Source organism: Phlebotomus argentipes, unplaced genomic scaffold, assembly GCF_947086385.1.
Source record: "Phlebotomus argentipes unplaced genomic scaffold, Phlebotomus argentipes genome assembly contig_5, whole genome shotgun sequence".
NCBI lineage: Eukaryota > Metazoa > Arthropoda > Insecta > Diptera > Psychodidae > Phlebotomus > Phlebotomus argentipes.
In genome coordinates, this window is record NW_026776165.1 from 8,769,721 (window position 1) to 8,783,584 (window position 13,864).

The following is a 13,864-nucleotide window of genomic DNA, read 5'->3' on the forward strand; positions in this document are numbered from 1 at the left end:
GCTTTTCGTGAAATCACAAACAAATTGGCACAATATTGCCATAATGTATAATTGTTTGAATAGAAAATGTAAAGATTTTACTAGCTTTATCCTTTTCATATCTATTTCTGCACTTCTTAATGAATTTAGAAGAAGTAATCGACTATTCGTCGAAAGGTCAATATGCAGAAAGCGTTGGAGGTTTTGTGGGCAAAGAATGAAAGATTTTAGACACCCCTCGAATACATTGACAGAAAGAAAACGTGATTTTGGCACAGTTTTATTAGATCTCCTTCGGCGGATGCGCGCGAATGTAGTCGAGGCTTCGCTGGATGTAGTCCGGGATCTGCGGCACGTGTGATCCCTTCACTCTGTAGCCATCCTTGTCGGCTGTAAATTCGTAGAAGACGTGCGTGCCATCGTCAGCTACCCACTGGCCGTTGCCGGCCGCGAACTGGCCGCCCTGGCCGATCTCCTGGCCGGCGATGCCGTTGTCCGTCTCGTACGAGTACTTGTACTGGCCGCCGCTCATCTCCTGCGTCTGCTGCAGAATCGGCACCGGATGGCCGGCCAGAGCCACTCCCAGCAGCGTCACGAGCAGCAAGAGCTGGAATTTGGGGAGCAAAAAAGACACTCTTGCATAAGTATCTGTTGCTCGGGGACAACCGCTTCTGTCTTTTAGCACAAATGCAAATTGAAAAATATCATCGATATCATAATAATGGGTATTAAATGATCTCGAGGAGAATTCGCACAAAAAAAACACGAGAGAGTCGTCATCCTTTGAATAAAAATCTATGTTTGGGATTTATTGAGGAAATCGAGAAGATAAAATATGAATATTAGTGAACGGAGTTCTGAAAAATGCTTGCTTCCACTGAAAAATCTCACTGTTATAAGAGAAAACTACTAAAATTTGATACTAAATAGAACCTTGTAGATCCTAAAAGCGACTTTCATAATTGTGAAAGAATGCAGAATTAAAAATATCCAAAGTATTTCATAGTTTTATGATTTTAATGTTTTTGTGGGAGATTTTCCTGTATAAAAAAAAACGACAGAACACACTCAAAAAGATGCAATTTGAAGTAAAATTTTATAGGATTTACGACTGAAGAAATTAGGAATCTTTAATTAGTGTAAAAGAGCACAGAAAAAAGGGAAAATGCACTTGTTGCAGCACTCGACAAAAATCCTTCTCACAATTTCTCCAAGTAATATTTTACAATATTTTGATAAGTAATGAATAATTTCTGTTTTTTATTCTGTCTTCTTTGTGTATTTACACATATAATTATATAGTATTTTCCTCCTCAAGTAGTCAACGATGAGAAAGCCTCCACAATAGAAACACACAATTTTCTAATGTTCTTCCTAATAATTGCCACTATAAAATTATTACCATATTCTGTGATCTACGCACTAAAGTCCAAAACTGAGAACTGAGCGAAATGCGCGATGCGTCGGTACATTTTATACAGAAGATATTATCTAATGCAACTTCAACTTCACATAATTATGCTAATTTTTCGTCTCTTTGTGGGTCTTGCAAAGGTGCGTCTCGTTCGTTTGGAACCTTGTCAATTTATTAATGGTGATTGAATAAAGCGAAAAAGACGTCTTCGCGCGCGCACACATTGAGAAAGACCATCTTCGATTACAGAGAGAGATGATCATTTGAAAGTTAAAGGCAAAAAGATATGCATTTGCAGAGCTTATTATTATTATTGAGGTTGAGTAGTTTGTAATAAAAATTCAAATGGTTTTCTTCGCCGCGCGCGCCAATCATTGTCAATTGGCATTCAATCTTGGCGCCAACATCGCCTCCAATTGGTCAGACAGCTTCTTCTGCTCCTCCGTCAGACGAAAGATTTCATCACGCTCCTGCTTTGTGAGTTCTCGGCGCTTCTGTTTCGCCGCAACGACCTTTTTGTACGTTTCAATTATCTGAGGAGAGCAAGAAAACATTAAGACACCCCAAGGAAAATGGAAATCAATGGATTTTACACACCTCTTGGTCCACAGAGTCCAGCTTCCTCTTCAGCTCCAGACGTCGCATCTCATCTTTGGCCAGAGTGTACAACTTCTTCAGCTCATTACTGTTGTACTCCGCAATGGCAGACAATTCCGTGCGCACTCGCTTTATCTCAGACAGAATCTCGTCGTCGCGCGAAAAGTCGTCCGGATCGAGAATTCCCTGCTCAATTAACTCCTTCCGTACGCGCCTCTCGATGCAGATGCCATTCTTCAGTGGCGGCAAAGAGCTACGATTGCTGGCAAAGTCCGAGGATGTGTTGTCAGAACCACTGTTGCTGTTCTCCGCGCTCGTAGTCACATTGTCCGGTATGAGATTCTCCTCCATGAGCGCAGACACGAGCCTTTGAGTCAGCGGCCCCGTGACATTGTCGCCCCTGCAAGAGAACGGTAAATGTGAGCTCGAGTAACTATTTGCTTAAACTCTCACTGGAGGATTGCTTACATGGGCCTCTCGTTCTTTCGCACGATTCCGGGCGCGAGTCTGGACTTGTTCTTGTTGAAGTGCTCATCCTTGAGGTCGTCGATTGACCACTGCTCCGTGAAGTGCGGCCCGAGCTCCGGGATGGGCGGGATGAGGTTGTCTGAGTACTCTTCGATGAGATCGTCCAGCAGCCGGATGTCCTCGTGCGTGAGCGGCATGCAGTACGGCTCCACGGAGAGCCAGAACTTGTTGGGTGTGTCGTTGCGCGGCAACGTGAGCTTTGGATTGTCCTTCTGGTACGACATGCCATCCATGCTGTCGTCCGTGTGCTGGGATGGCGCCGGTGAGTTCTGTGGCTTCAGCTTCGAGATCATCTTCGTCTGGCCGCCAAACATCTTCGCCTGGCCATCGCGTTTGGACTTGTCGTCGAACTTCTTGCGCTTACCCGGTGACGCCGGTGCCTTGTCCATGAACTTGCCCTTCTTGCGCTCCTCCGCCTTATCCAGCGTCTCGTACTCAGCCTTCAGGTGACGATAGCGCAGGGCGACAGTGGACAGGAGATTCTCCAACTCCAGTTGCACACTGTCCAGATCCTCAGTGGGCAGATATGAGTCTTGCGGTCGCGCTAAAGCTGCGTGCAGTTTCGGCAGTATCTTGCTGTTGTCCTGTGTCTTGAGATGGGGCAATAAACATCCGGATTCCGGGGATGGAACAGAAATTGACTTTCCACATAGAGTTCGCCCTTTCGATGTAGACGCTCCGTTTTTCCCTAGCATTTCTCTTCCACAGGGACTTGTTGTGGGGGAAGATGGATTTGTGTGTTCAGTTGGAGTGTTTTTTATAAAAGGAAAATAGATAATTTGACAATAAAAACACAAAATTTCCACTCAACAACGCGCTGTCAAACCATATAAACATTCACATTGTGAGGTTAGGAGCGATTTGTTTAGAAAATCGGACCGATATATATATCGATATTGCAAATATCGCAACGGAAATATCTTTTGCCTTCTGTAAGTGCATAAAATGCTGATGAAATGCTTGTAAATTTCTTATGTAGACATTGAAAGAAAATCAATTACTTTTCTGCTACACGCTTCTAGCCTTTGCAAGCCGTGAAGACCTCATAGTTTTTCCCGCTTTTCCATTGAGGCTTTCTGCAAGAGAAGACTTACAGGGTCGAACTTCCAGAGGGCTCTGGGGTGCGCGAGTGGGCGTTTAAATGTCAGGAGAGAGTCTAGAATTTTGAGTGGAGGAAAAGTGTTCTGCTTCAATATCCGGAAAATTCATCACAAAACCCTTCTTCTTGTGTGTTGAATCCATTAAAAAACTGTGCCAAGTGGAGAGTGCAAGACAAGCAAGTTCCAGGTGAGTTGAGAAAACGTTGCAGGATATGTGAAAAGATTGTGAGAAAATGCTACTGGATAGAAAGTACAATATTGATTTTTCCTTTGCCATCATCCATAGTGCTTTTTTATGAGGAAAATTATTAGGAATGTTCATCACGTTTAGCCAAAGGAAAAAGAGGATGTCCAGGGCATAATTACTTCTATCGATTAGTCAATAAATTAAGAGAATCACGGCAGAGAGCTGCAAACATTTTTCCCGAGCGCCTAAACGCAGGGACACTCGCTCTCGTGGATGGAAGGGCGAAAGCTCTTTGCAGTATGCTCGAGGAGAATTTTGTGAATATTCACTGACATTCATTGTCATCAAATATTCATAGATGATCCAGTTATTAAAACACTTTGTTTGCAAAAATCTCATAATTTATTATGAATATAGGAAAGAGTGGGGCAGTTTTAGGTCAGGAAGAAAAATAAGCGATTAAAAGGAATCTAACAGTTTAATCCAAATACCTAATTATCAGCTACAAATAAGGAAGACCGAGTAAACACTTCATAGAATAGTAAAAAAAAAAGTTCTTACAAACGTAATGAAATAGAAGAGAGATCTAAAATCAATGCGTTTCGATTCATTTTGTATGCTTCTAATTTAGCTCAAATATTTTATTGAAAAATATCCTTATAAATTCTAAAAGATTTTTTAAAATACGACCTTTAAATTTTGATTTAAAATATTAATTTCTGAATTCGTTTCTGGTTTATTTTTTAAAAGAGATTGAATTTGTTGCATAACGCAGTTCATTTCTAAGCTCTTCGGTGCTTTGAACGAGAGTTTCGCATGCGATAAACTGTGCAGACAATGTGGCACATTGACGTTGGCAAGAGGATTGCAGGCCAAGCGAATTGGTTCCTTTTTTCACATTTGAACTGCAATAAATGGTAAAACAGACAATTTGTCTGTTATTATACCGACTTATTTAGCTCAACACGTTCCTCACTGGACTATCACTGCGCGGACGCTGTAATACTTGTACGCGCGACACCGCGAAAAGTCCTCTCTGGAGGGGCGAAAGAGACAGATTGACGTGCTTTATTCTATGTAGCGGAGGTAAAAATCTTCTGGGGCTGTTCTTGAGGTGCGATGAGACAGATGTTCTGGCGTGTATCTCTCTTTCTGCGGCAGAACAACCCCCGCCAGCGTATGTGTACATGAATAAGTGAGCGAGAGGGTTGCAAATCAATAAATTGACGCCGCCTTTTTTGTTTAACAGTGGCGTATTGAGAACAGAATTCACACTATATTCACTATATAATATCAAAGGTTTTGCAGCATGGATTAGTCATCACAGAGTGATTTAGTTTAGTGACAGAAACTTGGGTATTTAGTCAGTTGCATGGGTTAAATTTCTACTGAAAAAAATATGACTTAAATTGTTATTTTATAGTACAATGAAAATGCTATGCTAATAAGTTGTGCTGTTAGAACTAATCCAATGAATGGAGGGACAATTAAATTGGCTTCACCTTTCGCTTGAACTGCAATTATGCCGAGGTAGATAATGTGCTGTGGAGTTTCCTATGTATGCACATGCAGGAGTATGTAAAGGATTTACTTCGAATGCAATTACGTGTTTTTCCCTGTGACGTCATATCTGAACATGGAGTTTTCTCCCTCTCTAGTCGAGACGGCGCGATGTAGATAGTGTTTTCCTTGTCTGCGGCATTGGTTCTCACTATGTGTGGGGAAAAGTGCTCCAGTGAGAACGGAGTTGATTCCAAAATGTCTCTGGCTATTGAATCGCATAGAACATCCTTTTTCCTTAAGGTGTGTTCCTCTTTTTTGTAAATTTCCCTTCTTTCCCAATTGAAAGTGATTCTATTGATAGGCAATGAGTGTAATTTGTTAATTGAGAAGTGAAATGTAGTTGAGTTGTACAGTTTTATAGAAGAGAAAAGTGAGAGAATTGGGTGGAAATTTCGATAGGCGGAGTGACTTTTTTTTCTAATCGCATGAATCATTGATGGATTTTTTGTAGAATAGCACACTTCTACAAGGAAGCAGAGGTGTTTTTTTATCACAAGAACTTGATATACATTGACGTGAGGGAAGAGAGAGAAACTCTTTGGTTATTGAAGGGTTTTAGCATTGAAATATATCCTTCATCAAGGACAAGTTATTTTTTTGCGTGGTAAAATAATTTTCATAAATACGTAAAACACGGAGAAATTGACATTTGTGGCAGAAAATAAAGGGAAAATGTGTGAGTACACTTAAGTTTATATGGCATTGATTAAATATTTTAGCAGTTAACAAGAGTTACAAAATATCGTACAACGAAAAGATGGTACAACTGTGGATGAATATCGATTTTGTGTGGTTTCCTTCATGTTTCATATGTGCGACGTATAAAAAAAATCACTAAGCTGCTCACTGTGTTATATACACGCGAGTATACATATGGGAAACACTTGTAAATACAAAGGGAGTGAACATATAAGTAAGATTTTATTTATTGACTGTGGCTCTCGAAGGCGGTTTTATGCACAAAATTGAGTGGTAAATTGAGTCTTTTGCTGGTTAGAACTTAACTGGACGATTTAAGAGGCCATAATTTGAGAACTTTAATTGACAAAATTATAATCCAACAATTTGCAACACGCTTCACATTTTAATGCTCCCCCAAAAACACGATTAGGCGTTCTTCAAATCCAATTTCGACCCTTCGTGCCTGAATTTAACATGGTGCAAATCTTTATTACTTTTATTGAGGGATAGAAATGGATTTTAATTAATTGAAAAGAATATCTCTACACCGCCTTTATTACATTGTTACGCAGACGCCCCATATTCACCGCACTGCTCTTCATTTGCTAATATTAGGCATTTAGAGGGATGTCTGGTTCTTCCGTCTGAAGGAAATACGGTTATGTGGATAATTTGGTGTTTCCCCGCACTGTTTTACATTGTGTTACATTGTGGTGTAAGAGGGTGATTGAGGGATATTAGGGAGTTCAGCAGAGGCAAGCTGGAATTGCCGAATTGAAGTGTCTACATGAACATTGCCCACTTTTTCTCCCCTTTCCGCACGAGGCACTTTATCTGTGCTCTCGGACTCAATTGTGCTATGTTTATGAAGGTGTTGCAAATTGGGCAGAACCTATAAGATAATGTGTCTTTTTATCCATTGATAAATAAACCTTTAACCTTCTATTCCCTATTTTAATCGACTTCTTGCGCCCTATTTAGACACAATCAAGGGTTTGAAAGTTTAATGAACTTATTGATTTGTATTGTAGTTAATGGGAAGACTGTTTTTCTTGTGTATTCAAATTGTAAATGTACAGAAAAAGATTTGAAAGCTTCTTTTCAGCTTTAAACATATGTAGTAAAAGTGTAGAGGAAAAAAAAGAATAGAGATAAACAGTGAAGGAGAGTTACGAGTAATATTGTATTACGTTTCACTCCAAATCGAAAGTGAGTGGAAGCGGCAGTCAGTAGAAATTACGGAGACGAATGACTCATAGAAATGCCCCCATTCCATTTCATCCCCCATTTTACAACTTGGCTCATGATGTGTGCTGAATATTTTAATAGACGAATGCATTTTGCTAAAAATAGAAATTATGTGGCAAAAAAGTTGGAGGAGTGCAATTAATATTGTCACTCTTGTTTCAGGTAGGACGTGGCTTGGATTTTGAATGTTGTCAGGTGAAATACTGAGTCAATCACCATTGAGCGTGGCTCTGTTGCCGCCACCCTCATTGATAAAAGTCTGCAAAGCTATGGCGACAATCGCCTCTCTGGCAAATCAACAGAACATTGACGATGATGACATCTATTTGGGTAAGTTTGGTGTGTATATATAAATTGTGCAAGTTTGATTGTGACAAATTGTGTGTGTCAATTTTGCAATCTATAAATAGAGAATGGATTATTGAGCTATGAAAATCCGAATTATCACATGGATCCACAGCGCTTAGAGCGAAACTCGCATCTGTATGAGGAGATATTGTCTGAATTGCAGCAACAAAACACACTGAAAGGATCAAATTGTATGGTGAATCGGAAAGATTACAGTCGAATGGATTTGGGATCTCTTGGAATCGATATGAAGGATAATTTTGTGTGAGTATTTTGGTTGAAGAGATAAAACAATGTATTGTCTTGTGTGGATGTGTTTTAATGCAAATATTTTATATTATCAGATCATCAGATAAGAAAGGATTGATAGACTCTTCGCTGTCAGAGGCGAAGCACAAGTCGGATCAAGTGCAGGAGAAGGATGAAGGAAGGTTGATGAAAGAGCAGGGAAATAATGTTGATGCTGATAATACAATTAGGCACATCTCTGGCAACATGAATTCTAATGATTTGTACGCTCTGCCAAATAAGAGGAAAGAAAGCCTTCACGACGAAGCGGCGAAGGCGGTTGAGGAGGTGGCAGAAGATGAGGAGGAGGAAGTGGAGAAGGGCCGCAAGGAGGAGGTCGAAGGAATCGAAGATAAGGATGCCAACAAAGATTTACCACCTGGATGGGAGAAGCACGAAGGTAAGGTTGAATTTATAGTCTCCTGCATAGTGTGTGAATATATGAGAGATTGTCTCTGGCAGATAACGATGGACCATATTATTGGCACATAAAGTCAGGAACAATTCAGCGAGAGCCGCCAGTTTGGCCGAAGGATCCACCAAGGGAGTTGAAAACACCAATTCTGTCCACAAATCCGCAACAATTCCTATCATTTGCTAAGAGCCCAAACAACAATTACTCATTTTCCTCCGCCATGACAAGTTTCTACAACAATAAGGATGGCTTGGGAAATCGAATACAGGTAAATTGCTAATGTGTAATTGCAGAAGAATATTCTACATTTGCTGCTTTTTTTATGTGCTAATTGTAGGAAAGTCAGAGTTTATCTGTAACGAGAAGCAATACCAGTTCGGCGCTCGATCAAGAGGAGGAGCGCAAACGCAAAGAGGATCTTGCATTCAAGTAAGTCATCATGGTTAAACTGAATTAATTTCCTTGCTTAATTTGTCATCGATACAATTATCCGTGCAGGCGGCGAAGTTATCCACTCAAGTCCGAGTCAGATAGACCCATTCGCTTTGCCGTGCGATCGCTTGGCTGGGTGGAGATTGCCGAGGAGGACTTGACACCGGAACGCTCCTCCAAGGCTGTAAATAAGTGTATTGTGGATCTGTCTCTGGGCCGGAATGACTTGCTGGACGTCGTTGGACGCTGGGGCGACGTGAGTGGCTTTCATGAGGTCATGCGATACAAATTTATGACATGCTTGTTTGTCCTTTGCAGGGCAAGGATTTATTTATGGATCTAGACGAAGGTGCTTTAAAACTAATAGACCCGGAAAACTTGACAATACTCAACACGCAACCAATACACACTATTCGAGTTTGGGGTGTTGGCAGAGATAATGGAAGGTAAGATCTTCATGAGTGAATTTATATTGAATAGAAGAATGTACAATCTTGTAATATTGTACTGTTGTTCTCTTTCCAAAAATTTTTCAATATTTATAATATCCTCATGTTAGAGAGAGGTGAGTGAAGCCATTCAGCAATATTCAGTGTTGTAAATTTGATTTGTGGCATGTTTTCTGTGTTGAAGAGTGATTTAATGATTTTTCTATCTACTTTCAGGGATTTCGCTTATGTTGCCAGAGATCGATTGACCAGAATACACATGTGTCACGTCTTTCGCTGTGACACCGCCGCCAGAACCATAGCCAACACGTTGAGGTACAGTTGCTTATAATAACTTTCTTTTAAATTTACGAAAAGTAGATATTTATTAAAGGAAATTAACCTGACCACCTGTGACAATTTCACAGGATTTGATTTGAAAAATTCATTTCTATTTAACACATGACTTTTTCTATGTCACTTGCAGAGACATTTGCAAGCGGATCATGATAGAACGCTCTCTGCAATTGGACGCTAGTGGTACAAACTCGAATGGTGCTCGATCTGCAATACGTCCCACTGATTTACCAACAGAGAATCGTCGCTGGGTGCGACACAGTGAGTGACACAATAGAATTTTTTTTACTCATGATGCAATTGGTAATTGTACTTTCTGTGTGTTGCTTTTCAGCTCAATCTTTCCCAACGCCGATGGAGGAGCCAAAGAAGGTGCTGAAGGCACAGTACTTGGGATCACAAGAAGTCAATCAAGCCACTGGAATGGACGTTCTAAATACTGCCATCCAAACTATATTGCAACAAGGAAATCCGGACTCATTTGAGAATGTGAATGTTTCAGTCGCGCCGAGTATGATAAGTGTTCATTCCGCCGGGGTAAGATTTGTCGCTGTTTTGTGGTGAAAAGAGAGTGTAATAATCCTCTTTCCTGTTTGCAGGATGACTCTCGGTTGCTGGTCGAATGCCGCGTGAGGTATTTAAGCTTTCTGGGAATTGGCAAGAATGTGAAGAATTGTGCATTCATAATGCACACTGCGCAGGATAAATTCATCGTTCATGTCTTTCAATGTGAGCCCTCAAGTGGGGCTCTTTGTAAGACAATCGAAGCGGCGTGCAAGGTAATGAAATAGTGTCAATTGCAGTTTCGCTATAGTACTAAATACTTTCTCTCTCTCTTTCTGTGTTGGATTTTCTGTGCAGTTGCGGTACCAAAAATGTCTCGATGCTCATCCGGAGAGTCGCATGCTAGCTGACACGCAGACACCGAGTAAAGGTTTAGGTGCGACGATAAAAAACTTGATGAATACTTTTTCACTTAAGAAGGACAAGGCTAGTTCCTGAGAAAGAGCTCAATCTCTGCAGGTAGACTAGCTTGTCACATTATCTCTTAAAGAAGAATGATTAAAAGAAATTAGAGGCGCATTTTTGCATAATATTTTCACCTCAAAAAAAAAGAAATGAGAGAAAAGAAGTATGAAAATGTAGCAGCTTTGACAAAAAAAAGAAAAAATTAAGAACACGATAAATTATGACCTTTGCAAGAAGTTATTCGTTTTCTTAATGCTATTTCGTGTGTAAACGCGCTTTCTCTTAATCTTTATAAATGTGCTGACTTAAATTGCGTTGATAAATTATGCAAAAGTTGATATAGAAGAGATGAGCAAGTTTTTGAAGGATTGCAAGTATCGAGAAATACTATATCTTTCTTCGTTCCACGCAATTGTTTCAGGAAATCTGGCCACTTTCTATGGGAACAGAACGTGAAGTAATACCACACAGACACCTGCAGTCACCATTAATTAGTAAGAAGAACTTTGACTATCCTCACAGTCCGTAACAATTGCCTTCTTCTGTTTTTTGGAAAATTTACGATTCTGGCGCAAAACTGCAAATTTTCCTACTTTTTTAAATTGATATGTGTAATATTGAATGCTGAGGAAACTATAATGTGAACTAGTGCAATTTGAGGTAACTTTCTGGTAAGACAACTCAGTCAAAATGAGAAATGATTTACATGGAATTTATAGATTTGTATTTTATTGCATTTGAAGAAGGATTTATCTTCAGTGTGTCAAGATAACATGACAAGAAATAGACTTGGTTAAATTCTTTTTGTAAACAGTATAAATTGTAGTTTTAGGTGATATTGAGCTATGCAAACAACACGCGTATCTTTATAAAATTAGAGTGTGTTGTCTGTTTAAGTTGTATTTTCTGTCAAAAAAGTAAATTGAATTAGTAGAAAATTAAGTTTGGTTAGTTGGAAATGCAAAATGACAGATTTCTCGAAGAGATTAATGCTTGAATGGGCGGAGCTTTCAAATGGGCGTGTCTGTATTCTCTCAAGAAACCATGACATATTGGTTGTTTTTAATTCCTATTTCTAATCAAGCTTTTTTTCTGTTAATCACGAACTTTAGACACATATAAAGTGACTCTCATTTACACATAAAAAAATGAGTTGAATTTGTGTTAATGACGTTGTTTACATCCACAAGAATTCACAATAAAATCCATGAAGAAAAGTAAAATCCATACAATGCATAACACGAAAATACCACAGCTTGGCAGAGCACATCTCAATAACAATATAGACAAGGAGGAAAATGAGCAAATTGACGTGCATATGAAAAAAATAACATTACATATCTATACTGAGGATATTAAAGACAAAGTCCTTGTTTAGTGAACTTCCAAAAGAAGGGGGAAAAATTGCTAGTCATTTTATTGTTCATTTAGAAAGATAAAAAAAATCGATATAATTTTTCTTTGCAACCGCAATAAGACTTGATACATTAGAACCGAATAATATAAAGCAGAATTTAAAGAGGAAAAAAATATAGACAAAACTAAAATGGCAACAACTCACATTATTTTCGAAAATGTATCATGACTCGTAGATGTTAAAGAGGGATACAAAAAAAATATTTAAGGAAATATTTATATATATAAAATGTTAGGCTTTTGCGGTGTTAACAATCCTATTTAAAGAAAAAAAAAACATATATACATATACATATATTTACATCAAACTGAATTGGTATCGCCCTTAATTAGTTTCGGTCTATAATCTCTCATTGGAACATGATTTTGGAAGTAATTATATATTGAAGAAAATTGCATAAAGTATATTTGAAATTGTGGTTATTGAAAAAAAAACATAGAAAAACAAAAAGAAACGCCAAAAATGTTGCTATGGAAAAGCGAAATTTGCACAGGCTGTCCAATTATTATAACGTGAATTAATATTGCAAAAGATAAAAAAAAAATTGAACTTGAGAAAAATAATTGATGCTAAACTGCAGCAAGAATGTAAAAGTCAAAAAATGTGCTCCACTAGTATTTGTGTACCTCGGCTAGCAATTTGTAAAAAAAAGAACATTGAAAAATTATCTAGTATTAAAATGTAAATAATTTCTTGCCTTTGTGAACAAAAAGAGAAAAAAAAGAAAGATATGGAACTAAATAGAGGAAAAAGAAAATACAAGATGGAGAAGAGAAAATAAAACATTTTCCGCATGAAAAGATGGGGAGAAAAATGGAGAATGTGAGAAAAGGGTTTTAATAAGATTAAACACAGATTGGTATTTTACTAAACTATATTAGACGAAAGGAAATGAAGAAGAGGAAGATGAAAAACAGAAATTTTAAAAGAAATGAGGAAGTATTTAAACAATGTAGGAGCTTTTCGTGACGTAATATTGAATTGAATGACAAAATGATGAAAACAAGCTGTACAATCGAGGATAAAAGTTATTTATACACTTACATAGGATATTGTTTTTCAGTAAAATCGTATGCGTACTTAGTCGTTGATTTTAGTTCAGTGTTTGAATAACGATTTTACTCATAATTTATTGAGCAGAAAAATAATTCTCAATTGAATTTTTAACTTACTTTAAGATTATAGAAGAACCTCTTAAACAAACGTCTTAATACTCAGTTATACAACATGTAGTAATTTTCCTTTAAGAATAACAAGCTTTATTTTAAACATAATAGATATATTCATACATTTCCATAAGAGCGATTTAAAAGTATGTTGTTTTTCAGTTTCTCTACTTCTTACATTCATAAGCAAGCTTAATTATTCTGATATTTGTCTACCAAAATTTAGGAAGGACACGATAAATTCTTAATTGGCAAGATTTTTCTAACTGTTATTGTAACAAAAAAAAAAATTAGAAGACAAAGTAACACTTAAGAATCTTGCAAGGTGGAAAACAAAAAAAAATGTAAAATTACTGCTTGCTTTGCACTTGTGCACAATGCGTAAAGAAAAAAAACTTAAAGAAGAAAGAATAGATATATACAATAAGTAAGAATTGAGAATAGACGATTTTGGGTATTCTGTTGTGTTTGTCATGAAAATTTTAATGTGATTTGTTTTGTTCATCAAATCGAATCAAGGATTTTTCTATTCAACTCAAGGAAAAAATTCTACTTGTAATTTTATGTTCGATCATGATTGACAATGGGAAACCAATACATATTTGTATCAGAGATATTATTTGAAAGAAAAAAAAACAGATTGCTACAAAAATAAATGACTGCATTGCTTTTACCCACTAGTTTTAATACAAATATCTGATTTCTCAATTTGGCAAATTTGGAGAATTTTCTTCTAATTTCCTGTCT

General features: G+C 37.8%; 3 protein-coding genes across 6 annotated transcripts; 1 reads left to right on the top strand and 2 right to left on the bottom strand.

The window, feature by feature from the left end:
• Nucleotides 1-191: 191 nt before the first annotated feature.
• LOC132255536 (pupal cuticle protein-like) lies at nucleotides 192-593 on the bottom strand. The gene has a single exon (XM_059751615.1). It carries the CDS (start codon nucleotides 509-511, stop codon nucleotides 263-265), a length of 249 nt encoding a protein of 82 aa, XP_059607598.1. The 5' UTR covers nucleotides 512-593; the 3' UTR covers nucleotides 192-262.
• A 47-nt stretch (nucleotides 594-640) lies between these two features.
• LOC132265765 (transcriptional adapter 3-B) lies at nucleotides 641-3,367 on the bottom strand. Its single transcript, XM_059766539.1, has 3 exons — nucleotides 2,459-3,367; nucleotides 1,991-2,390; nucleotides 641-1,926 (listed from the first exon to the last, which is right to left on the bottom strand). The coding sequence occupies exons 1-3, from the start codon at nucleotides 3,211-3,213 to the stop codon at nucleotides 1,771-1,773; spliced, it is 1,311 nt and encodes a 436-aa protein (XP_059622522.1). The 5' UTR covers nucleotides 3,214-3,367; the 3' UTR covers nucleotides 641-1,770.
• Nucleotides 3,368-3,663: 296 nt separating this feature from the next.
• Nucleotides 3,664-12,871, top strand: LOC132256314 (protein Fe65 homolog). 4 transcript variants are annotated; one of them, XM_059752654.1, is made up of 14 exons: nucleotides 3,664-3,805; nucleotides 7,460-7,627; nucleotides 7,708-7,909; nucleotides 7,990-8,333; nucleotides 8,396-8,616; nucleotides 8,686-8,777; nucleotides 8,847-9,036; nucleotides 9,099-9,226; nucleotides 9,446-9,544; nucleotides 9,696-9,826; nucleotides 9,900-10,102; nucleotides 10,165-10,344; nucleotides 10,427-10,588; nucleotides 10,956-12,871. In XM_059752654.1, the coding sequence occupies exons 2-13, from the start codon at nucleotides 7,483-7,485 to the stop codon at nucleotides 10,565-10,567; spliced, it is 2,076 nt and encodes a 691-aa protein (XP_059608637.1). In that variant the 5' UTR covers nucleotides 3,664-3,805; nucleotides 7,460-7,482; the 3' UTR covers nucleotides 10,568-10,588; nucleotides 10,956-12,871. The 4 variants fall into 4 exon arrangements, with proteins under 4 accessions (XP_059608637.1, XP_059608641.1, XP_059608638.1 ...); XM_059752658.1 differs by having other exon boundaries at nucleotides 10,427-10,505; XM_059752655.1 differs by lacking the exon at nucleotides 3,664-3,805 and adding an exon at nucleotides 5,576-6,044.
• Nucleotides 12,872-13,864: the final 993 nt, after the last annotated feature.

Bases quoted from the DNA above. Each gene is read 5' to 3' on its own strand.
- LOC132255536 (XM_059751615.1), bottom strand. From the start codon at position 511: ATGAGCGGCGGCCAGTACAAGTACTCGTACGAGACGGACAACGGCATC.
- LOC132265765 (XM_059766539.1), bottom strand. From the start codon at position 3,213: ATGCTAGGGAAAAACGGAGCGTCTACATCGAAAGGGCGAACTCTATGT. The intron at 2,391-2,458 runs GTAAGCAATCCT...GTTCTCTTGCAG, and splicing joins CGAAAGAACGAGAGGCCCAT to GGGCGACAATGTCACGGGGC. The intron at 1,927-1,990 runs GTGTGTAAAATC...TGCTCTCCTCAG, and splicing joins TGGACTCTGTGGACCAAGAG to ATAATTGAAACGTACAAAAA.
- LOC132256314 (XM_059752654.1), top strand. From the start codon at position 7,483: ATGTTGTCAGGTGAAATACTGAGTCAATCACCATTGAGCGTGGCTCTG. The intron at 7,910-7,989 runs GTGAGTATTTTG...TTATATTATCAG, and splicing joins GATATGAAGGATAATTTTGT to ATCATCAGATAAGAAAGGAT. The intron at 9,827-9,899 runs GTGAGTGACACA...GTTGCTTTTCAG, and splicing joins TCGTCGCTGGGTGCGACACA to CTCAATCTTTCCCAACGCCG.